This window comes from Ips typographus, linkage group LG16 (assembly GCF_016097725.1).
Source record: "Ips typographus isolate SLU linkage group LG16, UJ_Ityp_2.0, whole genome shotgun sequence".
Taxonomy (NCBI): Eukaryota; Metazoa; Arthropoda; class Insecta; order Coleoptera; family Curculionidae; genus Ips; species Ips typographus.
Genome location: NC_138437.1, coordinates 2,719,456 through 2,745,505, shown reverse-complemented (window position 1 = coordinate 2,745,505; position 26,050 = coordinate 2,719,456). Strand labels below are relative to the sequence as shown.

Below are 26,050 nucleotides of genomic sequence, written 5' to 3'. Positions count from 1 at the left end.
TGAAAATGACACATCGTCACAGCCACTTTTCCTCCTTTACAAGATGGCGGAGTCAAATTTGGAATCCGACGTTTCGATTTTCCGAAATCATCATCAGCTTTGTTTTTTCATTGCATTTTAAATTCAGCTTTATTTTTTGTTTATGATGATGTATCACATGTTAAGATTCGTACTTGCAGTTTGGAGGAAATATGAAACATACTTTCTTTGCGAAGAGGGCCTTGTAAGTTGATGATGGTTTCGGAAAATCGAAACGTTGTATTCCAAATTTGACTCCGCCATCTTGTAGAGGAGTCAGTCATTTTCATTTGTCTCTTCAAATAAATCCAGAAGAAATTAAAAAGGTTTTTCCAAAATTTCGCTTTTTTCCAGATAATTCCGGAAGTAGTAGGAGTTTTGTAATTTTTAAAACGACATCTTACAAAGCTCGAAAATGCGCATCTTTGTCCTAATTTAACCGACTTTGTATCTCTTCAAATAACCGAGATTCCCATGGTTGAGCACGTAAAACGGACACCCTGTATAGTTTGATATTTAATTCTTGATTAAAACATTAATAAAGAATAATCAAAAGACTTTTCATACATCGAAGCTGAAAGCATCCAGAGGAAGTGTAAGTTAGCACATCGATTATAAACATAAATCTAAACTAAGATTAAGTAATTGTAACTTTATAGGGACCTCCAATATCTGCATCGCTTGAATATATAGCGGCAGTTCGATAATAGTACCTATTAATACATGTTCGTGTGAAACGTTGAGCCCTTCAACATATCATAGTCATTCTATGGCTTTATCGCTCCCACTTGGTTAATGCACAAAGCTTCTAGGAATAATTAGCCATATACTCTCAAAGTTGTTCGTAAAGGCTTGTAAAGAAAGTTTAATACATTTGTTTAATAATTAACGAGACCACAAAATGTTGCAATAAAGTTTGAAGTTTTGTGACCGCTGTGATGTTGTTTGTTAGTCATCTTAAAGTAAAATAAAATTGTATCGGTTATAGCCATGTCAAAATTTAAAGTTATGGCGGTCGATTTTGGTTAATATTATCTGCGTTGTCCCATTTGTGAACTGATATGGTTTAATGAGCCGAATCTAAGCAGTCAGTAATTTCCATTCCAAACCATTATTCACTCCAATTACGGTCCGATGGTGCCGATATTAAAGGCTAAGTTAATTTTCACAGTTCACCATTTAGTAGATAACTACCCTAGCTTAAACTCAACTCTTTTTAGTACTTTTTAAAGGTTTTACTGTTTACGTAACCCTCCAGTAAAATAGAAATAAAACAGAGAAATTGTCGCTTCTCACGCATTATATAAAACTACTAAAACTCCCTAGGATTGGGAGTGAACATGCTTTATGTTTTTCCGGATTTATTTTTGTCTCTTCGATCCTTTCTCGAGTTGGTAGATAAGTTCCTTCTTGTTTTTCTATTCACTTCGGGGTTATGTAAGAATTTCCGTGAGAGCTATCTGCTCTTAAGAGGTCAATAAACATTGGCCCAGACTTATCAGTATATCACAGACACACAGACTGCCGTAAAAACACGCTAGACGTTATTGAAAGGACATGGATAACTTCCTTCTATTTTTCCCGACACTGATTTCCTTGAGGGCAAAAAATACAAGACTTTATTGAAAGTTTAAACTCCTAAACCCAAAAACTCCAGAACATTTAACGTAGCCAAAGAAATGCTTTTTAGGATCTAAACTCTGTTTTGTGATGTAAATGAAGAACAGTTTGCCAACAAATAATGGGTCTGCTTTTGGCACCCCTAAAAGGCAAAGTTTTGTTTTAATGATGTGATCGATTTATTAAAGTTGCATGGAAATGTTTCAATTAAATTTTTTTAAGTACTGGAAAGCTGACATTCAATTTACACTTGTGATTTGACGTCTTTGAAGTTAGAATACAAGTACGTGAATGAATAGATAAACGGTAAATCATTTGCAGGCAAGTAATACAAGAACGGTGAATCACGTACGCGAAAATTATGTAAATATCAAGTGCGAATCATATGCCATATAGTTGAGCTCATTTAAATAGCGTATACAGTAATGGGCCTTATTTATTAACCACAGGAAATACGCTGTCAATTTGATGATAATAAATATAGGGTGGTATTTCACAATATCAATTGATTATGGCATAAGTGGAAGCTTAAGATGACTGTGTTTAATTTCATACATAAAATACTTCGGACAGCTTGTTTGTATAAATATATACAGGGTTAGCCATCCAAACCGTTCATTAAAAGTTTATTAGGATCCAATATTAATAGAAATTTGAAATTTTAGAATTAAAAGAAATTTGATGGGTGCTCTGTTTGAAAAGTATTTGCATCTTTCTGTCACTTGCGGTTTATTTTAATTGGAACACTTGGTATATTATTATATTTTTGAACAGTCCTATCGATTTCAAATATTTTTCATGTATTATAACCTAACCTCTCTAACCTCTGTCTCTTTCAGGTTTTTAAGTATCATAACTCCCAACTAGAATGAGATAGAGCAAAACGGGTTGAACGTTCTTATCTTAAATTTTTGAGATCTATCATTTGGTAATATTTTGAATTTTGGCAGGCGTCAAAAAAAATGACACTTGTCATATTTTCTAATATGAGCACGCAATAGATCTCAAGAAGTTAGGATAAGAACATGGAATCCGTTTTGCTCTATCTTATTCAGATTAGGAGGTATGACACTCCAAAAACTAACGTTTTTAAAACGTCAATATTTTGAAAACCATTACAGATAACTATAGTTTATGACGGGACTATTCAAAAATACAATAATATGCAGGGTGTTCTATTTAAAATAATGAAGTTGGCATCTACTTCCTTCCCTTCATTATATTTTTAAAATATAGCACGCAGCGAATTTATCTTGCTTCCAAAATTTAAAATTTCTATAAACATTTGATCCTGATAAACTTTTAATGAACGGTTTCGGTGGCTAACCCTGCTGAATTTCAAGCATGTATCCAGAATTACCATAATATTGTACAGTGTACTCAATCTGTTGTAAAATCTCCTAACCTAGCCACACACTAAATAAAAATCTTAAAATTTTAAGATTTTAATGTTAAAATTTTAAGATTTTAATTTAGTATGTACAAAATCTTGATGTTTCTTTTAAGATGTTAATTTAGTGTGTGGCTTAATTTTTTAAAAAAATGAAAAGTATAGGTTTAAAACAATTTTGAACGAGTGATCTTGGCGTTTTCAACTCACTCCAAACCTTCACAAAACCAGTTTCTTTTCTACGTGGAAAATCTTGATTGAGAATCTTGTCATTTTGGCAACGTCGAAAAGCTCAAGAAGCTTTTAATTGGTATGGTTGGAAAAACGTGGACTACTTTAGCGAACTGAACCTATGACGTTTAATGACCGGCTTATAATCATGTGACAGCTGGCAAAACTCATTAAACGGTACTGTAAAACTCTAAAATGTCAAATAGTCGCGTCTCTTTGCTGAATCACGTCGCATAATTATTATTCGTAATTCTGTGGAGTTAAATTTGGCAGTGTGACGTTTAATGGCAGTTTAAGGCGTTAGATTTGATATTCATGACACTTCGCAGCGTGGTTTATAGTCAGATGACACTTAACATGACCTAAAAGTAACTTTGATGTGTTTTTCACGTCACCTGAGAGCTGTCAAAAATTACGCATATACCAATCCAAAATAGTTCAACTACTAAAATAAATCACACTGTAAATTGTATTTATAGTTTTAAAGGTCTGCACAAAATCCTATGATATTCCTGATATGAAAATATGCCGATTTAAAGCAACTTACCTTAGTCCGAAATTGCTCCGTTTTCGAGATACAGGGTTTAAGCTGGAAACATAACTTACAGTGCATTTCCTTATAGATTCACATATTTTTAGGTCATTGGTGAGTGACTTTTGACAGTTATGACAGCTGTCACGTGACGCAAAAAAGTCAAATCAGAACTGTCCAATTTCTGATGGCGCCATGGAGCTGTAGAGATTACTTACAGTGTTGTTCCTCCAAGAAACACAACTATTTGGCTTTTTATAATTTCCAAATAGTCCAAATTCCAAAGCCTCAATTGTTGCTTTTGATGTGCACTTACTAGCCTTTTTTTCATCTTTCTCTTGAATTATCCTAAAATTACTTATATTCTCTACGCATTTTCTTCAAAAATAAGTTTCTGAGAATTTTCCATTCTTAGACATGATTGATTTTTTATGTCTGCAAGATCCTAGTCTGTTAATAACAGAAACTTGTATTTTTCAAAAACCACCCTGTAAAGTTCTATTTATACAAAGATAAAGAGAGTTTTTCCTAAATTTGGTTTCTCTTTACTTCATTTTAGGTCACTGAATAATAAAACATTTATAAGGTGACGAAATGAAAATAAACTATTATAATTTTAATGTGCCAGACTTTAAAACAACCAACCATAGTTTGTCAAAAGTTTTGAGGTATATTACTTATTGAGCAAATAAATTGCGGATGTCTCGTGAAGGCAAATGGTGTGGGAAATAAAGGCTAATGGGTGTTTTATGTAAAATATTATCTCAGGGAACGTTGAAATTAGTTTTCAAATTTTAGGACGGAATCATTAAATTTTATGGGTTCCTTATGAAATTACGGTTTCTTACAAATTACCTTTGCTGACGTGCCATTGTGTCGCATTCAGCGGCAAAAAAAATTGGATTGCATAATTATCGCTCTTGGCTTTAGAAATCCGAAAAGCGAAACGAGCGAAATATAATAATAAACAGCTGTGAAAAATGCCTCCTTTGAGGTGTTGCGTTTTCTGAGCTACACTGTTACTGACTGGGTATTATGTATTTGCTGAAAAATATATATCCCCGACAAAAACCAACCGCCGCAGATTAAAAGTGATTTATTTTTAAATAAATCCCGCTATTTTATTTTTCTTTATTGCTTCTACGAAGTCCAAAAAGGAAAAGACTATTTAATTTTCGTTTTCTGCAATATTAGCAGCACTAACTGAAATCTGTGGCGGCTGCAACCACAGCCACTATTGAAACGGACCTTTAATCTTCTTACTTACATGTTTAGAGCACTCATAAACACACACCTAAGCTGGTGAAAGATGTTTTTAATTGCAGTTTCCTAAAGCAGAAATATCACTGGAAAATAAGCAATTTTGGGGAATGATTAGCAATTTTAATGTCCACCAAACTCCGCATCTGCTTGAATAAGAAATTGCTCTATTTCCGGAAGTTATTATTTTTTAAACTAGTCAATAATGAAATACGCTTTTCGTGTGTGTAGACTTTATCCGATGTCAGAAACATACACTAGACGTTGAGAAACTAATTTCCAATTCAACTTAAGCCAAGTTAATCCTTTTTAAACCCTCGTAAACGAAGGTTCGTAATTTAGAGAGTATACTAAACCTGAAATTGAAATATTCCATAATAGAATTCGAAATGATACTGGAATACACTACACGTATCAAAGTAGCATTTTAATCTACCATCCAGTACGCTTCAAGAATCAAATCTTTTTGTGATCTTTTTCAACATCTAGAATTAACCTGGACCCGTTTCTCATTAGGGCTTCATTATTTGTTACGTCCGGACAAAGTTGATGCTACTTTCTTATATTATGAGTAATAAATAATAGTTTGTGGCATAAAAGGAAGGACGGTTTGTCACAGGAACGAGTCCCAGGCTTTCTGAACCGTCGTGTTTTATTTATGAAACGGCCCAACTTTTTTTTTCATAAAAATTCTTTCATGTCTGTTGTCCTAAGTGCTATACGCCCTTTCAGCCAGCAACTACCTAGTTTCTTATATTAACCATTACCGGAAAAGTTAAGTTACTAATGCCATTGTTACAGATCAAATTATTAAAACCTCAACCCCAAGTAGCTTAAACGACCATTCATAACAGTATAATTTGACTAACTGTTTATATTTACATAATTTCCCTGTACGTGACCCTACAGTCTATTTGTGTTTAACAATAGTATCTGATTATTCCATACCACTTTTAAGCAAACATATTTAAATTCTGTCAAAATATACACTTGGATGTTTTTTTCTTTTTTTCTGACAGAATATTTGAGGCAAGAATTTATGTTTGTTTTGCAATATTTTATAGTCTATAAGTATTAAAATGTTTCATTTCACTCTCAGCAACCTAAATTACAGTAATAAAGACCATCATCTTAAGATGGTCGTTTTTATTAAAAAGTAGTGGATATTGCTATACCTGAATGTTTTTTTTTCTTAAATATTGGACATTGAACTTTTCCTTTTCATGATTTGAAAGTTTACGATTGCCACTTTGTTAAACTGCGAAATCTATGTAGGTATACTAAATACAGTACGTTTTTTCAGATGTCGAAATAATTAATAATTTAACCAAAGTAAGGAATCACTAACAGATAGTATTAATTTAAATATTGTTTTTATTTTCATACTAGCCATTTTGAGCCCCTGTTTAAAGTAAAAATGTAAAACTAATTTTTCTTTATATTACAGATTCCTAGGACAGTAAAAAGAAAAACATTAAATTAATACTAAAACGTCGACATTGTCAATTCAGAACTCGTTATAAAATGCGTTACGTAAATATTGTTTGCCTTTCCAGGTTTTTTTTATTTAGGGATTGACAAAGCTTATACCGTGTTCATTAGGATTATTGGGGCTTACCCAATACACTTCGGTATCCGATTAACTGTTTCTCTTGGCTTTTTAAGCAATCAAAACGGATAAAAACGTCGGTGTAAAATTCCTTTTTTGCATTCAAAATCGTAACGAACTGAATTTTTTTATGATTGATGTATTTTATATCCAATTAAAATATTTACAAATTTAAAAGATTTGGACGTGTAGAGTCATAAAAATGTTTAGTATTAATGGTAATAATAAAAAGAAATATTCAAGTTACAGCAGATTCTGCACCAACGTTGCAAACTTTACTTTTTTAAAGGAATCCCAAGTGATTCTAACATATAGCAAACAATAACATTTGGTCTTGTCATTAGAGCCCTAAAAGGGTTATATGGCTATTTTCTCATTAGTTATGACATGACAACTTTAATAAAACCTCTTGTCGTCAAGTTATAGCAGCTGTTTCGTGATAGTAATATCATAAAGTGTTTCTAGCTTTAATTTAACGATGTGGAAGTACAAACTTTGATGTACACAGTATTACAGTAATTATTGACGGAATTGTAGATTTACACGTATGCCAAATAAATTCTGCTTTAGAGTCTGTATAATAGGATTTATTAAGATTATGTCAGCGTTTTGTAAGTAAAAACGGTTTACCCTTTCACAATTTAGTCTCTTTGCTCTATTTACATGTTAAAGGGTTTAGTAGTATACCCTTGCAGCTGAAAATTCATGCAGAATAGGCTTGCGGTAACTAATCTTAAAGGGAGCCGACCCCTAATAATTATACTTCGTCTTAGGGCCTTAAGGAGAATAGTCGTGAATTATTTTGCTTTGTTGTTGGTAAACTTAACGGAGATCTTAATAATCCGTGAAAATTTGAATGTTTTTCAAGCTTCTGAACAAAGTTGCATCGAGTCTAATAGAATTATTATGGAAATAACCGTGGGTTTGAAGTCATTATCTACTGTACCTCTATTGAAACTTGAAATGCAAACGTACATTCCGCATATAAATAGCCCATAACAGCGAACATATTATTCGCCAGGACAATTTAATATTATCTTGGAGATGCGGCATAATGTCCAGAAATATGACTAGTTAGAGCTATAACGGTCGACACAGTTTCAGTTTTGCATTCAATTATACAAAGAGATTGACAAAAACCTCTTTTCATATAGTCATATATTCAGTTTGACACATATTAATGTTTTTCGTAACAAATATTAAGAAACGAGCGAACAAGAAGGGGAGTGAAAATATATTCGTCTACGTCTTTGACCGACAGGATCACTTCTGACAAAAAAGTCCCTTTTGAAGAGTTTCGCAGTGTTTTTGTAGTCCTGTTGCTCGATGGGAAAATTTAATTTCAAAATCGATCTAAACAGGTCAAAAGTTTTCCCATTGATAAAAAATACGACCCTCTTTCGTGCAGAAGAATGGAAAATAAATTTAAAACTTACGCGGCTATGAATCATCTGGTAGTCATCAAGTAATATGTTACTGTCCACCTTAAATAAATTATATACCACCTCGTTAAAACCATATCTTGTTAAACTGCAAAAAAAATTAATCAATTTAATGTAAAGCCATTAAAGAAAATATGAAATTGCTTCTATTTAAGTTAGTAAATTAATTTTTAATTTCCCTTGCAGGTATCAGCGAGTGTTTCTCTACAATCATACGAGAAAATTATGACGGAACTCGTATAGAAGCAGAAAGTATGTATAATTTTTTTTAACTAACATCTTATGCAAATACACAATTGAAACCTTTAATAACCTTTTCCAGGCCATATTCTGAGAAAGCAATCAGAATAGTTTATTTTTCGAGCAAAGTCACAATCGAGTTCCATTTGTTTCTTTGTCTGAGATTTTCCATTTTAGGATGAAAGACATTGATTTTTTTACCTAGATACTGGTTATTGAATAAGGATATGGTTATAGTCACTGAATAAAAATTTTGCAGCTTTATTGAATTACTGTGTCTTAAATTTTAGAGCATACTGCCAAAACCGTAATCAGGATGACCACTTTTCGAGAAGAAGGAAAGATTGAAAAAAAAGTAATTTAGGTATTGCGAGCTTGATTTTTGAGTCTAGTCTGCTGGTCCAATCAGAATTAGTTTGTCTCCATTTGTTTCCGATACACAGATAATTTTTGGAACTTGGCAATATTCGATTTTTTGTAATATCTGAGCTGTCATGTAAATTAACAAGAAAACTGAAAACGGACACGTTTCACGTAGATTCACGTAGTGTTGTTTACTAATATTAGTAAAAACACTGTTTTCTCTAGAAGAAATAATATGTTAGAATGAGACCGCATTTTCTAAATCTAGGTGATAATTATAATAGTGTTTCTAATATATTTTGTATCTTCAAACAATGCATCTGAACAAAAAGATAAGAGTATATTACATTTATGAAATGCGGTCTCATTCTACCACATTTCTTCCTATACAGAAAACAGTTTTTTATTAATATTTTAGAAAACAGTAGAGATATGTATATAAAACTATATAGTATCATGGAAATTAGCTTAAAAAGAACTATCCAATGTACAAAAAATATATAGGATGTTTCATTAGAAAAAAAACAATGGACAATTTCAAAAAATCCTCTGTACAGGGTGTCCGGATTTAGAGTGTTTTGACAGGAAAACCCCATTTCCTGGCTAGATAGGAAAAAACTAGTATACAGTAAAAGAATAATGGCAAAAACCGTATTTCGATATCTTGTCAGTTTGCGACGCTAGAGGGCGTTTTTCAAATTTTGCCCTTTTTGAAAACTCCTCACAACTTTTTTGTTTAATATTGAAATAAAACAAAAAAAAATTTAAGGCACTTTTTCGATTTTTTTCTGCTAATGTCTTCTGTTTTCTCAAAAATTTACCTAACTTTATAACTTTAAATTGAATTGACAGTTGGCTATAACTTTTAACTATAGTTAATCTTAAAAATAACTTGTAGGAATAACTATAGACATACTAACATCGTAGTAAATGTTTAAAAATAGAAATTTTAGTTTCTTTTTTTAGTTTCTTAATTTAGAATATAAGTTATATTCGATTATGTTCCATTTAAATAAGAAAGTTATGTCAATTATTGAGGAAACGAAAGGTAGTAGAAAAAAGCTAAGCACGACACTGGAATTACATCGAGAAAGTGCCTTTAAAATGTTTTGGTTCACTTCGATATTTTAATAAACAAAAAAGTTGTGAGGAGTTTTCAAAATAGGCAAAATTTGAAAAACGCCCTCTATCGCCGCAAACTAACAAGATATCGGTTTTTGCCATTAATCTTTTTTTAAAAATCGAGCTCTAGACATGTATATTAGTTTTTTTTCCTAGCTAGCCGGAAAAGAGGTATTCCTGTCAAAACACATTAAATGCGAACACCCCGTATATTCGATTCGACTAACAAATTAAACTCGAAAATCGAGCTTGCAACTATGTTGTCTGTCTATTGCCGTTTGCTCTGTACACCGTAAAACTAACAAAAAGTGTCTACCCTGTAGACTTAAAAAAATCATTAATATGTTACCTTAAATAATACTGAATGACTGTGAACTATTAATTATTTCACTGTCAAGATCACTGAATTTCGGCCTGTTAAAGAGGAAATTGACAAATTTCAACCTAAACTTAATGCAAACTGTCATTCAGTACACTTTACAGGATGTTCCTAATAAAAGTAGCTACATGGTCATTTCTGAAAGGTTTTTTCCTTTTCTACTGGGACCTCCTTTTTTTGGTGATAATAAAATTTATTATCTTACACCTTTTTTAATTAGTTTCATTATTTACAGACAGGGTGGGTACTGATATAATTGTTTAATTACCTCTAATTACCCAGAATAATACACCATATAATATCGTGTTTTAATAAGAAACTTTGCTGTCTCTTCTTTCTTTCTTGTCTTTGTTCCTTTCCTATTTTTTGCTTACTTTCTGTTCCCTGGACTTGTATTACTTGACTATTACAATTACCTTGGCTTTCACTTTGAAGTGTTTTAGGAAAGTGGAGAGCAAATTTTTATTTTCAATACTTTGTTTGATTTCACTGACTATTTCTTTCGTTTTTCATTTCATTCTTAACTTAGTATGTCTTTTAACTGATTGGTAAAATATTTTTTTTTGGTTTTGAGTAATATTGATTTTGATAGTGCCTTCATGAACTTTTCAATGTTTTTTTTTAATGTTTAGTTTAACTTAGTTTTTGATAAAACTAATTTATATTACTTTTTCTAAAACTTACTGCTGTTTGCAACTTTAGTTTTTGACAATTAGTTTCTTTAAATTTCATATTTTGGTAATTTCCTTCACTGAATTTAAGTGTGTTTTTTATCTTTACTAATCATTAACGTTTTGCTTTAGTCACCGATGTTCTATTGCCTTTCGTTTTCTTTCAGGATCGAAAAGCTTAGTTTATTAGTTTATTAACGATTCACAGTAATGTCTTGTTTGCTGATGCTTGCTTTGGTGCCTTTGATTTCGGATTGAGTGAAGTTGACGGTTTGGTTTTGTACTTTCACTTAATAGCCGTAATTACCGTAAAAGTTGCGGTATAATTAACCTCATTGCTGAACTGATAGGTATTAAAAGTTTATACAGAAATGGTGAAATTTGGTTTTTTGTTTATCAATCCCAATCCTCTGACCGGTTGGATCAGAGAGACTATAGGGTTTGATAACCAAAGAACAAAACTTTCATTCCAGTATAGTCAACTGGATGCCAGATGATAGTTGTTTTGCAACATCTGGTGACATTTGTACTCAACTCTATGAGTTAAAAAAAAACTCACCATTTTTAACCAATCAGAATGATGCGGCATTAATGGGACTGTTCCTAGATTTGGGAACGCCATTTGTACTTTCTAACTCATAGAGTTGAGTACAGATGTCACCAGATGTTACAAAACAACTATATACAGGGTGGTCCAATTTTAAGTGTCAATAATTCACCATTCGATAGTCCAGCAAAAAATAAGTTGACATGCATTATGTCATTTTCCTGAAAACCGTTTCCTAAGGAAGACAGAACTCCAGTTTAAAAAAATAGTTTTTTTTTGCTATAATAACGGTCAGAACTGAAATTTTTTAGACTATAAGTAGTGTAAAACTGATTGTCGATTGTCTGAAACTGGATTTCAAACACGAAAAACAGTCATTTTTTACTACTAAAAGTAGTCTAAAAGTTAATTTTAAAGGTAGAAATGACTTTACTAAGATTAAATATAGCCCAAAAGTCTATTTTCAGGACTTTAATTGGTGTACAACTCAATTTTCTGGATTAAAATAAGTCTAGAATTCAATTAAACACTGGTAACAGTTCAAATTAAATTTTGGACTCTTTCAATTCTAAAAAATAGTGTTCAAGACTAATATCGTAGCATTTAGCGTACTGAAGTGTCTGAAACTTAAATTTCACTCTATTCACTAATATAAATACTTTTAAACTCGATTTTTCAGTGTTACAACACTAAAAACAGTCCGAATTACTTAGAAATGCTCCACTTTGTTGCACCGATGAGTGTAGAAGTCAATTTAATAGTGAAGAGGTTTGAAATGACGTTTTCAAGACTAATGGACAGTGTACAAACTGACCTGATAAGTCAAAACCTTGTGAAGATCGAGAAGAGCCTTAAAACTTTATTTTTCAGGCTAAAATCATCCTTAAAGCGCTAAAAAAGTCTAGATTTGTAAGAAATGGTCGAATTTTTAACACTGTGTCTAAAAGTCTATTTAATAGTGACAAAGCTTGAAATGGCTTAGAAAAAGCATTTTTAAGCCTATGGACAATGTTAAAATTATTTTTTAAGTCTGCTATGTCAAAAACTTGTCGAAGATATTTTTCCAAGCTGAAAGCAGTTTAAAAAACCCTAAAAATAGTATACTATACGTATTGAAATGTGTTTTCAAATTATGAAAACTTGCTTCAAATGCAAATTTTCTGATGTCACTTTTCGTTGGTTCAGAGTCACAAGTTTTTTGTGTCTAATAAATCAATTTTCAAAGTTTAAATGTGAGTTTGTAGTCAAAAATTCTAGAGAAAGTAATTTTTCATGTCTATAAGTCAATTTTGAATACTAAAGTTCTTCAACTTACCTGAAAACGATGACCACTGGCTACAAAGACAGTTTTTAAGCCTCTCAAGTCGATTTTCACAGTTTTCAAGTCAATTTTCAAGACTAAAGTCTTTCAATTTGTCTGAAAACTATGAAAACTGGTTACAAAGACAATTTTTAAGCCTCTCAAGTCAATTTTCACTGTTTCCAAGACAATTTTTAAGTTGGGTTGGGTTGGTTTTGGTTCTTTGAACGTAATAACTCAATTATCTCGTAAACGAAGTTTCAAATCAGAATTTTATAAAAACCTGACTAACCTACTTATTTTTTCAAACTGAACAAGAAAAGTAAAAAAAGTGTAATTTTTGAAAAATATCTAGTGATGTAGGAAATAAGGCCAAAAATGAAAACAATCTTTCTGTATCTATGCCACTGGACAGTTTTGATAAACGTCATTAGGAGTATTAATTTCATAGGTACTTGTTCCAAATTTGATCAAAATTGCTCCAACTGACAGTTATGACAAGAAACTGATTTTTTTAACTGAATTTTAAACGACAGTATTTTCCTTAAGAAGCATTTTTCAGGAAAATGACCTAATGCATGTCAACTTATTTTTTGATAGGCTATCGAATGGTAAATTATTGGCATTTACAACTGGACCACCCTGTACAGAAATGTTCAATATATCGAACAAAAACAAAATATTGTAACCTGCAGAAGTAATCATCAGCTGCTCGAATGGTTCATAATTAAAGCATCCACATGATTTCAACTAAATGGTATTGTTATATATTCATATAGGAGAAACTGAAAAAAGTGGCTTTGAAATAGAGTATAAAACATTAGCGAGTCGCTTCTGCACGTCGGCATTGCTTTTTCATTAACAGCCTAATGCCATTAAGCAATATCGGCGATGCAGCGTCCCGGATTAATAAATGGTACAGATTTTTCACAGAAAACGCAGGATGGGGATTTTTTTAAATAGGAATTTAATGTTTTATGCCCAGAATGAATGATTTAGTCCAAAGTGTTACAACAAGGAGTAGCTGACAATTAATTAATTTGTGTAAACTACACCGGAAATAATGAAATATTTATCTCCTAATGCTTTATTGGATGTAAAGTTCTGACAGTGAGGAAGAAATCGATGCTGAAGAGAAATTTATGTACTAAGTGAGAAATAAAGTTAATTTATTAGCCTATAAATATGCTGGGTTCAGACTTTATTTTATTGAGCGAATGATTCAAAGGAATATCATAAATGTAAGGCATTAGATCCCGTCAGACTTTTTCTCCCTATAGAGGAGATTAAAGCGTATGGTACTTAGGCGAATGCCCTTAAATTAAATCTACGGTTACTTAATGCTTCGCTTTAATGAACTGTCCTGGTGAAACATTTTCATTAAGGGTTTTTTCTAGTAAAATCCTCATGGAAGCCAGAGGGTTCACTGCCTAAGCCTCGAGACCACTAATCGGACACTAATCGTGTAAAGAAAAGCAGGGAACCGAGGAAAAACTGAAAATTATTGCCTCCCGGGGAACGGGCGAGACATGTTGCCAAGTTTGAATCTGTTTTTTGTCGTTTCCCTAAACATGCAAGTTATTTGCTTATCCGGATATCTAGGATTCTGGTATTCTAAGATGCGAGGTTAAACGCTTATAATACTTGCAGATTGGGCGGAGTTGAAATATTCCTGCTGAATTTTCGCTTAAGCTCTTTTAGTAATGTAAAAAGCTATTACCCGGAAATAAAAATTATAAAGTCGCTTTTAGACATAAATAATTGCTATTTAATTATTCCGTTCCTATGCAAAATCGAATTAACCCACCATTATAATGAGTAATGCAGTAATGATTAATTTAAATAGTGTTTCAGGTATAAATAATGTAATTTAATGAGGATTTTCCTGGTTTGAATTGTGCAAATCTAGATTTCAAATTTAATGTCTGGTGGTTTGTTTGGAAAGTATTAGAGAACAAATAAAATAGGTTACCTACATAAATTACTTTTAAAACAAACTTTAAATTTGGGCTATACTGAAGTTAATCTGAATTTAATGTTAGTTAAAAAATAACTTAGCGCATTTGCGCTTTAAAGTAAGATTGGAACACTTTACGGGTTTAATTATTTAACAGAGAATTAGGAAAGTTTTTCGGACAAATAAAAGATGGTAAATAATGTTGACTTTACCGTAAGTTAGAAAATAAAATCATTCGAGCTAACTAAAGAATCGATCTTATTTACCCTTGGAGATTCTTGCTAGTTCTAATTAAGGAAATTCGCTAAAACTGCACATTTCCTCGTCCCTGAATGTTCTATTAATTTTGGTTAATTCATTTTCTAATTAAACCACAAAACAAATCCAATTCTCTCTGTCTTTTTTAATTATCCTCTTTTTTGCTAGAGCGGCGGTTTATAAAATCCCATTGAGAGAAAGAGAATAACGAATGCAATTTCGATCGGAAGAGATTGTTCTAATAATAATTATTATATCCGACAATTGCGGGTTTTCGATCGATTTGACCAGCAGTCTTCCTAAATTACGTAAGTTAACGTCCAGTTTGGTTTGAGATTAGGTCTGGATTGCCTGGAAAGTGTGTTAGCAATATATTCGAGGGGCACCTTTATAAATTCGAACTCTAATACCCTGAACAATCAAGTTGGTACGTGTGGCTTTCTGAGTTTGAAAGCAATAACTAGAAATTTGTTTGCAAAGCTTCAGCTGCAGCAGCGGTAACTACCAGCAATCATTACATAAGTTGACTCACAAAGGTTTCTGTAAAGTTTATGTAAAACCTCGATTTTCAATTAAATTATCAGATTTAACTATTTATTTAATCCAACCAATTTCATTTAGTTGCTTTCGTTAGCTGCCAACATTTTCTATGTAAATTACCCTTAATAAAGCAATCGGTTCGAGTAAAGTGTAATTTAAACTCGAACCAGGCAACAGCTCGGTAATTTCTTTACCATATACTATAGCTATAGCACGTAATAAATTACTTATTTCCAACTAAACAACACAGACGATAAAAAAAATATCCCCTTTGCGTATCAGTTTGCCTGAGAAATGGCTTATCTTTATCGAATAATATATTCAAAGATGGCGCATAAATCTTTAAGCTCTCACATGCTTGTAGGTATTTTAGAAATCTTGTTCCTTTTGTGAAAGTGTATAAAACTCCATTTCGTAAAATTGGAAATCAAAACTGATACTGCTTTACAAAAACAACAATCCATTATATTGGTGTTTCAATATGCAGTAAATTGCCTTTGGGTTTTTTGTTTCCTCCTTTTCACTTCGTTGCTTTTTTATCTACGACCGGGGGATTTCTAATAAAGTTGTAAAATTTACATACACTTTCCACACGGAATATTCATTTATACTTGCATCTCGTAAGGCCTAGCCATATCTCGTTATACTCCCACGGAAATGGTTAAGAAAAACTGTTAAATCGCAGCATGTCTGTGTGAAATGAAACTCCTCCGTTAAAAGTTTTTTAATCTGAAGATATGTTCAAAATGAAATAATAAAATTTTGTTTCACTTTGATCGCCATAGTGGCTTGATGCAGTATCAGACAAGTACAACATTATAAATAAGAAGTCTAAAGCTACATTTACAATCACTTTCAAGTCCACTTCAAATTTGACTCTATTTACCATTTACAATGACATACACAAATTTGTAGAATTTTAAGTTAGACAGTAAAAACATTTACATTTAAAGTGTGATCGTTGTCGTATTCGTAATCTCTAGGTAATTTAATACAAATTTTAAGTTTAAAATACAAACATATTTAGAAAATTCAATATCTAGTAAACAAAATATCGATCTAATCTATATTCTTGCATCTGCCAAGCCACTTGACGGACTTGAAATTATTTTTAATGTAAATGTCAGTATAGACGTCCATATGTTATAACAAAGTTGACTTTGAAGTGGATGTAAATGTAGCTTGTCAATTTGCTCGAAAACGTTTTGATTACCATCCCTAAAAACTATTTATAATTCCTACTAACCGTTAACAAAGGTCAATAATAAAAAGTTAAGTTAGATACAAATGGCAAGTTAAAACCAAAATTGATTTGATTATTTTGAAAAACTTTATTTTTCAAATAGAAGAATTAAATTGAAAATGACACTAGTATACGATAATTTTAGTGCACTTCCATTTTCTTTATGACAATTATTCAGCAAAAAAATTTCTAATATTTGTATCAAAATTAAAATTGATTGACATTAACAGCAGGTACTATTTATGCTTAGCTTTTGACGTCAAAATTTGGTCATAAATTAGAAAAAATGGTCAATTGGCAACATTGCAAAACTTTGATAATAAATTAGAAAAATGGTCACTCATCATCACAAAAATTGGTAATAAGTTTAAAAAGGTCAGTCCAGGAACGTTCACAATTTTGCAAAAATTTGGTAAAAATTAATTAATACAAGTAATAATTAGTTCAACATAGATGTCACCAGGAGTTGTACACTCCATTACAAAATTTCTTCCGAGATCAATATAATAATGGTATTAACAATTAACATTGTTTAGTAGTACTTTTAGACTGTACTTACAAAAATGTTCTGATTATTTATGTACACTGTACAGGGAAGTTGCAATATTTTGACATATACAGGGTGTGTCCTGTGTGATCTAAACTAACTATCTCAATGGGTTGATCTTACGAGAGGCAAAAAATATTTTTTTAATTCAATTTTTTACTTGACTGACTTGTCAAGATTTTCATCTCTTAAAATAAACGAAAACAGCAGGTTTTTGCTGTTCCACATTTTGAAAACAACGCCACCTATAGTTAAATAATGTAACGTTTAGTCTTGTAAATTCTTCAGTTATTACTCCCTTAAATATGCTTTAGATCATTTAGGAAACACCCTGTATTAGTGTTACGTGGAGTAATACAAATTTGAGTATATTTTAATATCGCACTCAGATTTTGTGCTCTAAATAACATTTGTATACAAGTTTTCCAAATGTGACCGGATTAATACAAGTCAGTGCCCATTAACATAAAGTTTGCAATATATGAAAATAAAAAGCTACACACTTTAAAATTTAGCTTTATGTGAAAGTAGGTACTAGAATTTATTTCAAAATCATTTCCGAAAATTAATATAATTTTAAATGTTTCTACTTGGAATATATAGAAAAAGAATAACTGCTTTTTTGAATTGATTTAAATAGCAATTTCCAGATGAGTTTTAAACAAAAAAAATCCAGCACATCCAGACTTACAAGCTTTGTTCAAATACATTAATGAAAATTTCCCAACTTTCTCCATTTCCACTCTGTTAAGTTTTTTACAGCGGTACATTTTTTAATGTAACTCTTCTAGGAACATTAAACATTGATAAAAAAACAACGCGTTCCTTTGTTCTATCTTTGAACTGATTAAGAACAATTTTACTTTGAGTATAATGAATGTTAGTATGGTTAGGATAGGTTGATATCATGAAAGTAATTAAATATAATCTGGAGTATAACGGAATTCTCGTCGACTAAGGTCAACACCAACGACGCATACGAAATTCAAGTGGTACGTGAATACACAAGGGTGATATTTAAAAATTGCAGTTAATTTTCCGTTTGACGCAGTACTAAACTATTTTAATTAATATCCCCAAGAATATCTTATCGAGAGGAAGAATCAATTTTATCATTTCATCTCAAAGAACACCGATGGGGCTGACAGCAATCACAATTGCACTGCGTATTTCCATTTCGTAGAAACGGAAATTATGCTAATAATCATTTTCCTTTGTAGGAAACATCGTACATTCCATAACATTCGCTATTGAAAGAATTCTTGTTCAGACAAATGGAGAGTAATATGGAGAATAAACATTGAAAATTCTCCCCAGTCGAGTTCGATCGATGAATTATAAATCTTGAGCTTTAATACTCCTTCATTATTTTTGGATATTAACGAGAAATATTTAAGGGGAGTAATGGAGGGTGAACGAGTATTGTAGATTAAAACCCACTTACAAGTTACCACCTTTTGGCTCTTCTTCGCTGTTCGGTATTTTACACCCCTTTAGCAATAATAAATAATTCTTTGTGGAAGGAATCCAGTCCTAATGGATATCCATTGTCTGGCTCAGCTATAGAGAAACAGCTAATTGGTGGTTTTGATTTATGTATAACATGAGGAACACTGTTACTATAAAACTTTTATATCTGAAACTAGAAAGATGTAATTTGTGGATTCACCAGTTTGGAAAACAAAGGGTCCCCATTAAAATCAGCAAGTTTATCTAATTGGCATAAAATTGCAGATACTCTCCATATGTTTACTTTTCCCCAAGTCTCCGTGGGGGTCGTTAAGCCGTGCTTTTACTAAACAAGCGGGGAAATATTACCTTTTCGTACGTCACCAAAGAACTGTTTACCGAGGTATTTGTTTTTAAATTGCCGAAAACCGGATCTCATATTTGTTCATTCCAACTCCAGCTCTTTTAGTGCTCCAACATGCACTTGGGAAATTCATCTACTTCCTTTACTTCATTTCATCTTTTCGACTTTGGATTCTTTCAAAGAAACTCCGTCTGCCAATTTAATGCCGATGCGTTTCATAAAATTTAACTCTATTAGACTCCTACTTACGATCCTTTCGTAAATTTTTATAAGACTTAAATGGCATCTAGAAAAAAAAAATACAAATGATTGCATGTTTTTGGCAACACATTGGAATTATTTCATCTGGCAGCTGGTAATTGTATTAATAAAGCTGAATTAACACCAATCGAATTAGTATTATGGAATCTAATTTCAAATTGAGTGCCAATTTCGGTAAACTCTGTTTTAAAAAAACTTCAATATAATTATGATCGCGCTGCTAGTAGTGGTTTTGTTATAGTGCTTTAAGCAATAATTTAATTGAACACTTGTAGTTCGAATAATCATCATTAATTATAATTTGTATTAAAACTCTCTGGATAAGGAAGTTAATATTTTAGTTGAGTGAACTTTCATTTGAGGTGAAATAAATTTTATTAAGAGATTATAAACGAGGATTTTCATGCTTTTTCTTCTCCCCTTTTCACAGATAAGATAATTACTTTAAACGATTTATGCACTCAGATCTGACGTTTCTGCAGGAGGTGAAGACAATTCGTGTTATTAAGTTTCAGTTTGCAATGTGAAATTATCAAGGTAGAAGTGGGAAATTTATCTTTAAAATTTGGATTTTGCTTTAAGGTCTTTTCAGCATTTAACTTGTTATGCGACTTTAGGGTTGGTAAAGTGTGCAGAACAATTTAAATGCAAACTTATATGAGAATGTGTCGTTTAATAATTATTCTACTTAGTAATTCATTATTGTTTGTAAGGTGAAGTTGATACAATAATTTCCATCAACTGTTAAAGTCAAGTGTAATTTTGGGAAATTGTCACATGGCCCTGACACATTTAGAGAGTTAATAATAGGAAGTTTTATTTTTAGATGAGCAAACTATTTTGATTACGTCATTTTCAATTCAATTACCTAATAGGACGTAAAATATGCATTACTTATATGTCTTAACACCAAATTAAAAAATACTTAGTGCTGTTGTTATGATCACACATATTTTACGTATTTCCGAATACGAGTGTTTGCATGAATTATTATTGATAAAGGAAGATTAATATATTTTCCGAAGAACTGATTGGAAATATCACCTGGGTACGTAATTAATGTAGTAAGCTATGTAGGCATAAAATATACCACTAATTAAAGTGATGCACTAATTAGGGCTTGAAGCGCGTTTTAAAAGTGGATTTGCCCTGCATTAGTGCTAATTCCTGCGAAAATCGAAATAAACTCGACCGGCAAATATAATTTAGCAGTTTTTAAAATCCTGCTCATAACGACACTTATCCCTGTCGATAACGTTATGTAAAAAATGTTAATGCGGGCAATTTGCCACACGTAAAAATGCGGGTAATAACTTTATTTCCGAGTTACATGTCGCAGCTTAAATTGCTATTGATGACTGGGTATTGCCTGGAATTAAGAGTTTATGAACTTGCAGCATAATAAAGCCATTTAACCAGAAAGCTGATTAGGTTTTTTTTATTAAAATATTAGCTGGTTTAAGTGTCAATATTGATTTTGTTTCAGGGCGCTTCGTGTAAGTATATGTGAATCTCGCACGCAAAAACAACACCTGTATGGACGTTAAAAATAAAACCAAACTCCCTTACTTCCTAATGGCCCTATATTTATTACCAGACTTTCCTGTTTTAGCAAGTTTAATGGCGCAACTCCCTAGATTTTTCTGGTAATGCCGCATTTACCAAATTTGCCGTCTGTTTTACGACGTTCCACTAATAGTTATTTCACTAAATTCCGAAAAATTATTTTCATTTAATTTTACTCATTCGAATGGCGGTTTTACGGTTGTCAATAAAACTATCCTACAGTTTACGACTTATAACTTTATTTTTCATACTGCGGTCATATCACTTAATGGATTTTGAGGATAAAAGTGGCTGTTTTGAGTTGTAAGTTTTAATAACTTATAAATATTTATTACAATTTTTGCAGTTGGAAAAGTACGTTATTGTAGGAATTCAGCTCGTGACAAAGTTAATTATTTAATAATGTTGTCGTCATAAGCTGCGTTTTCGCATAGTTTCGTATCTCTCATGTAAAAGAGAATGTAATTATGATAAAATATTTAAAGGGTACATCAGCTAAATTAAGAAATAGACGAGCAGATTCCAACAATAAAGCCCTAAAGCAAGTAATAATTCACTACGCAGAAATTAAACTTAATTATGTTTAAAAAAGTCAACCTGAGCACCAATGATTTATTTCAGTTCCAAACAGTTATTTCGGGACCGCAACATTTTCAACCCTTGAAAAGTTTTTCGTGTTTTCGTCAGAAGGCGCCTTCTGTTCTAAACCTGTCTATCGTTTTATTAATTATACAATTTCTGCTTCAACTCCAATTCAAAGCTTATTAAAACATTTCAGTGTCCCTTATATAAAGTCAAACATCAGTTAATTACGTCACCCTTTGATATTGCTTTACCTTTTCTCAAGTTTATTTTACAATAATTTGGGGACGCTTGGAATTTTCTTAGGTAATATCGAACATTGCTAACCTTATATATTTAGATCAAATTCTCATTAAATTGATACCGTAGTATTAAAGAACAACTCAGACTTCAGTTAAATAATGATTAGGAAAGAAATACTAATACGAGTTAAATGCGGATCTGTACTTGTATTGTTGCAGAAGAAAATTGTTTGTTAACAAAGACGATGGCAAAATCGAACTGCAAAGTTTCCGTCGAATTTATTTTATTTATGAACTCCCCACTCGTCTAAACTTCCTCGTTCAATTTACGAATTTGTCCCAGCAATCAGATCTTGCTGTGCAACTGGAAGGATAATTTATTGTTGCTAGAAATTGAGTGTTACAACAAACCTCTTTATAGGCTAGTAGAGACAGAGAATAGAATGCATCTTTTCTCCTTGATAAGTTGCCAGATTTATATTGCAAATCCTGAGTTATATCGTTTGTTGGATTGCAGGCCGAATTCTTAAAAGCATATCGATTTCCATTCGGATTTTACTGAAGGACATTCGATAATTCCCTAAGAAACTATAGCATAACCTATATTCATAACATGCTATTGGGTTATAGCTTCTATAATAAAGTTTTAAAGGTGATTGATCGTAAAAATGCTTTTCGGGTGAGAGTAAAGAAAATTTATAATCCATAGAACTAGTTAAAAGACCAGAGATTTCCGAAAACCAATTTCCTAAACGTTAATTCGCTCGTTGACCGTAAAATTTTTTCGACAAAATATTAATTTGAAATTTAACGTACCAACAAATAAACTCGAATTTCCAACTTCGATAATTACATTGCTTTTAAATTGGAAAACAATATTTATTTACAACGGGTATGACTGCAAATATGCTCATACATTTTTTGCTATATTGTTATTAACCGTTACTGCACTGAGAATTTCTCATAAACATTCACAAAATCATGCAAAAATTCCTGCAATATGATAAGTTAATAACATGTAAATTTCCACTTGCCATGGTCCATTTACCAAAATAATTTGCAGGATGGTGGTCGTTTTAGTGAAAAATTGCAATTTCGGAGAGGTTTTTACTTTGGAATAAGATTATTTTTTTAACATAGGTTACACAAATCAAGCCATTTTTAATTGTAATGAATTATTATGTTCAAAATTTAACACCCTGTATTTCGATAACAAAGACTTTCTCGACTATAGTTTATGAAACAAACTGTTGTTAAACCTTTTGTAGAATTCAGCCATGTCATAGTGAATGTTAATAATGTTGTAGAAGTAGTCAATGGTGTGTAGTTCAACATTTCTGGATGTGCAGTTCAATCAAAATTATAATTAAATTTAAACATTTTTAAAATCTTTAAAAAAAATTACTTGAACCTTCATTGAGTGGCTGCTCATTTTTGATATTTTGTGTTGTAAAACGTTGTTTTTTACATTCTAAATCTAATTAAGATTGAGCTCTACATCCAGAAATCTATGATATGGGTTTCCCTGTCTCGCCCTTTGTAAAAAGACTTGTAATAACGTAATTTAAGCTCCTGATGATGCGTTCGTCTGCGCCCGAAACATGTAGAGTATGCTTTTGAAAGCTCAATAAATTCACTTGTGGAGAAGACTATAAGTTTTTTACCCATTCTTTAGACCTCCACGTTGTGAAATTGGACATCTATTTCATTCATGACTAACGTATGGCAATATAACTTAACCCTCACTCACATTGTATATTAGTATTTTTATAGATGCGTAGGCTGTATTGCCCAACAGAAGTGCACTACTAAAACCTCCTTCTTCTTCTTAGTAGCTTCTTTCTCGTTCTTAGTAGGCTATTGCCTATTCTTCTTTCTATAATCATTACCAACACGCATGTCCCGGGGGACGTAGACTGTGGTCTCTTTCCTACTTTTTAAATTTGTGTTTTTGACGAGTCTGTGATCCTACATTATTTTTACATGTTAGTTCCAGAATCTTCTTGTCTGTCTCACTCATCTTCCTATGTCCTCTGATGTCCCATTGTATTCTGATGTCCTCATTTCGTATTCTGTCATATAGAGTTTTACCTTGTATGTTTCTAGATTTTTATTTCAACTGTTCTCATCAATTGTAGAATTCTGTTTGTATCTGGTTTTACTTACTTTTACGTTTTACTTACTGCCGTTTAATATATCGTGACTTTGTTTTCGTATTTAGATACTTGTTCTTACAAACAATTTCTCTCAAACATCCCTAAATTCGAGCCACTTTCATGGTTTGCTCTCTCACAGCGAGAGATTTACAAATATTTGAAATGGTTTACTTGTTCGATGATCTTGGAGTCGATTTGTACCTTATCGATTCCTATGATATTACTAATCATTTAGTCTTCATGGTGTTGATGAACATATTAAGTTGTGCTTTGGTGTTAAAAGAATGGAGTAGTCTTTGGAGACTACCTTCGGAATCTGCAATAAGAGCCGGGTTTGTATCCAGCTGTTCTGAGGAAACTTTCTATTATTTCAACCATTATCACAAGAGCTGAGTGAGGGTTCTTGTCTAATTCCTGTGTTTACGTGTACATTTTCCGTTGTAATATTTCTGCTCTGATGTTTGTTCTAAAATTATAATTAAAAACCTAAAGTTTTTTTTATGAAATTCGTCAAGATTATCTTCTCAAGTTACCGAAACTAATCCTGTAGAGGAGTCTAAGTCTAACTATTCTTATTTAGTACATTTTAAAAAGAACTCTCAAATTATTGATGACCCTTGAGAAGCGGACTCTTTACTTAATCGGATTTTCCACGTCCTCTGGAGATTTTGCGAACGCTTTTACTAATAAATTCTATTGCACCACCTTAAGAGGTCTCAATTAATATTAATAATGTTAAACGGTTTACTTAAACATTACTACAAGCGTGCAAAACAAAACTGCTTTGCTTTTAGGTAAAAATCTGTTACTCAAATTTTGGTGACTAATGGTCGAAAGCAATGAGTTTAATAAGATATCAATTCATAATCAGAAAAACTGTCGGAAAACATATCTCCATAACGTTAAAAATGAGGTGGAAAAGAAGTCACGAATGGTCTTCGGACACGCACTGAATTGATTCCTAATTTGGTAAAAGCATGCCAATCGTAAATTAAAAACGACGGACAAAATGATATTGTTTTAGAGAGAATTAGCTCTATAACCGATTCCGGTTTACCTCTCATTTGTTACTATCTTTTTCATCTATGTGATCTATCAATTAGGAAAGCTGCGGTAATTTTTTATTTTCATAGAACACGCTTGGTTACACTCGGCTTTATATCGAATGAGCCCTGACAACTTCAATCAATTTTGCCTTTATATTCTTGCGAGAAGTTTCCCCGGTATCACTTCGCGCAATAATTTCCACAAAAGAGCAAATTTTCTATATGTTCTTTTATTGTATAAGCATTAGATATCTGGATTCCTTAAAGCGATCGTGGAGATGCCTCTGTGTTGCGCTCAAGTTAAGCTTAAAAGGCGGCAAACTGTTAAAAAAGATGATTTATTGACAACCCGGAGGACCAAAGTTTGACTTATTATCTGCTGGGCAAAGTTCAAGCAAATCCTTATAGGAATTTTATAACGTAAAAATTACAGAAGAAGCTTGAAAGCATAGAAAAGAATTTTGAACTGGCTTTAAGTTGCATACCTAAAAATGAGACGTGGCTGTAATGAAATTCGCAAATAATGAACTATTTTTACTTCGAAACTTCTAGTTGGGTGAGTTTGAGGTTGAGGCTATAAATTTCGCCACAGAATACATGCAACGCACCGAACAATGTTGATGTCCACGTTAGCTAACTCCGTGTTGATTTACGGCCCTTTCTGATAAAATTTCATTTTAACAAGTTTCTGGTATGTTTTTGTGTCATTGTTTGGCAAACTTCGAGGGTTCACCGAGAATGCCGGCGCATACCACTCATTATCAGACACGCCTTAAATAATCCCTTTCATTACACTTTTAATCAAACCTATTTTGCAACATTATTACGGAACATTCCCACTAGAAATTACCCTATAATTCACTAAAAATGAATGCTAACGGCCGAACATTTTACATTATACTAGTATCATTTGTTTTAACTACACACATGCAGAACTAACTGTAGTAACGTTAAATCATTTAATTTTCTATATTAACAAAAGAATCCAACAAGAAAAATAACATGATAGTAAGAAAGCCTTTAAGGCAATTGAAACATTAAATATAAAGCAGACAAGTTGTAATTTTATGATACAGTCTTGAGTTCCCTTTGTGCGATGTGAACTATCCGGCAGA

General features: G+C 32.0%; 1 protein-coding gene across 2 annotated transcripts in view; it reads left to right on the top strand.

Moving 5' to 3' along the window:
- The window catches only part of LOC145738801 (zwei Ig domain protein zig-8-like), a 166,634-nt gene that overhangs the window by 30,834 nt on the left and 109,750 nt on the right, over nucleotides 1-26,050 (top strand). The window contains exon 3 of one of the 2 annotated variants that reach the window (XM_081993860.1): nucleotides 8,289-8,354. The exons of the other annotated variant lie outside the window; for it this stretch is intronic. Within the exon in view, the coding sequence (XP_081849986.1) occupies nucleotides 8,289-8,354 (66 nt within the window). The remainder of the gene's footprint in view (nucleotides 1-8,288; nucleotides 8,355-26,050) is intronic. 2 annotated transcript variants of the gene reach the window in all.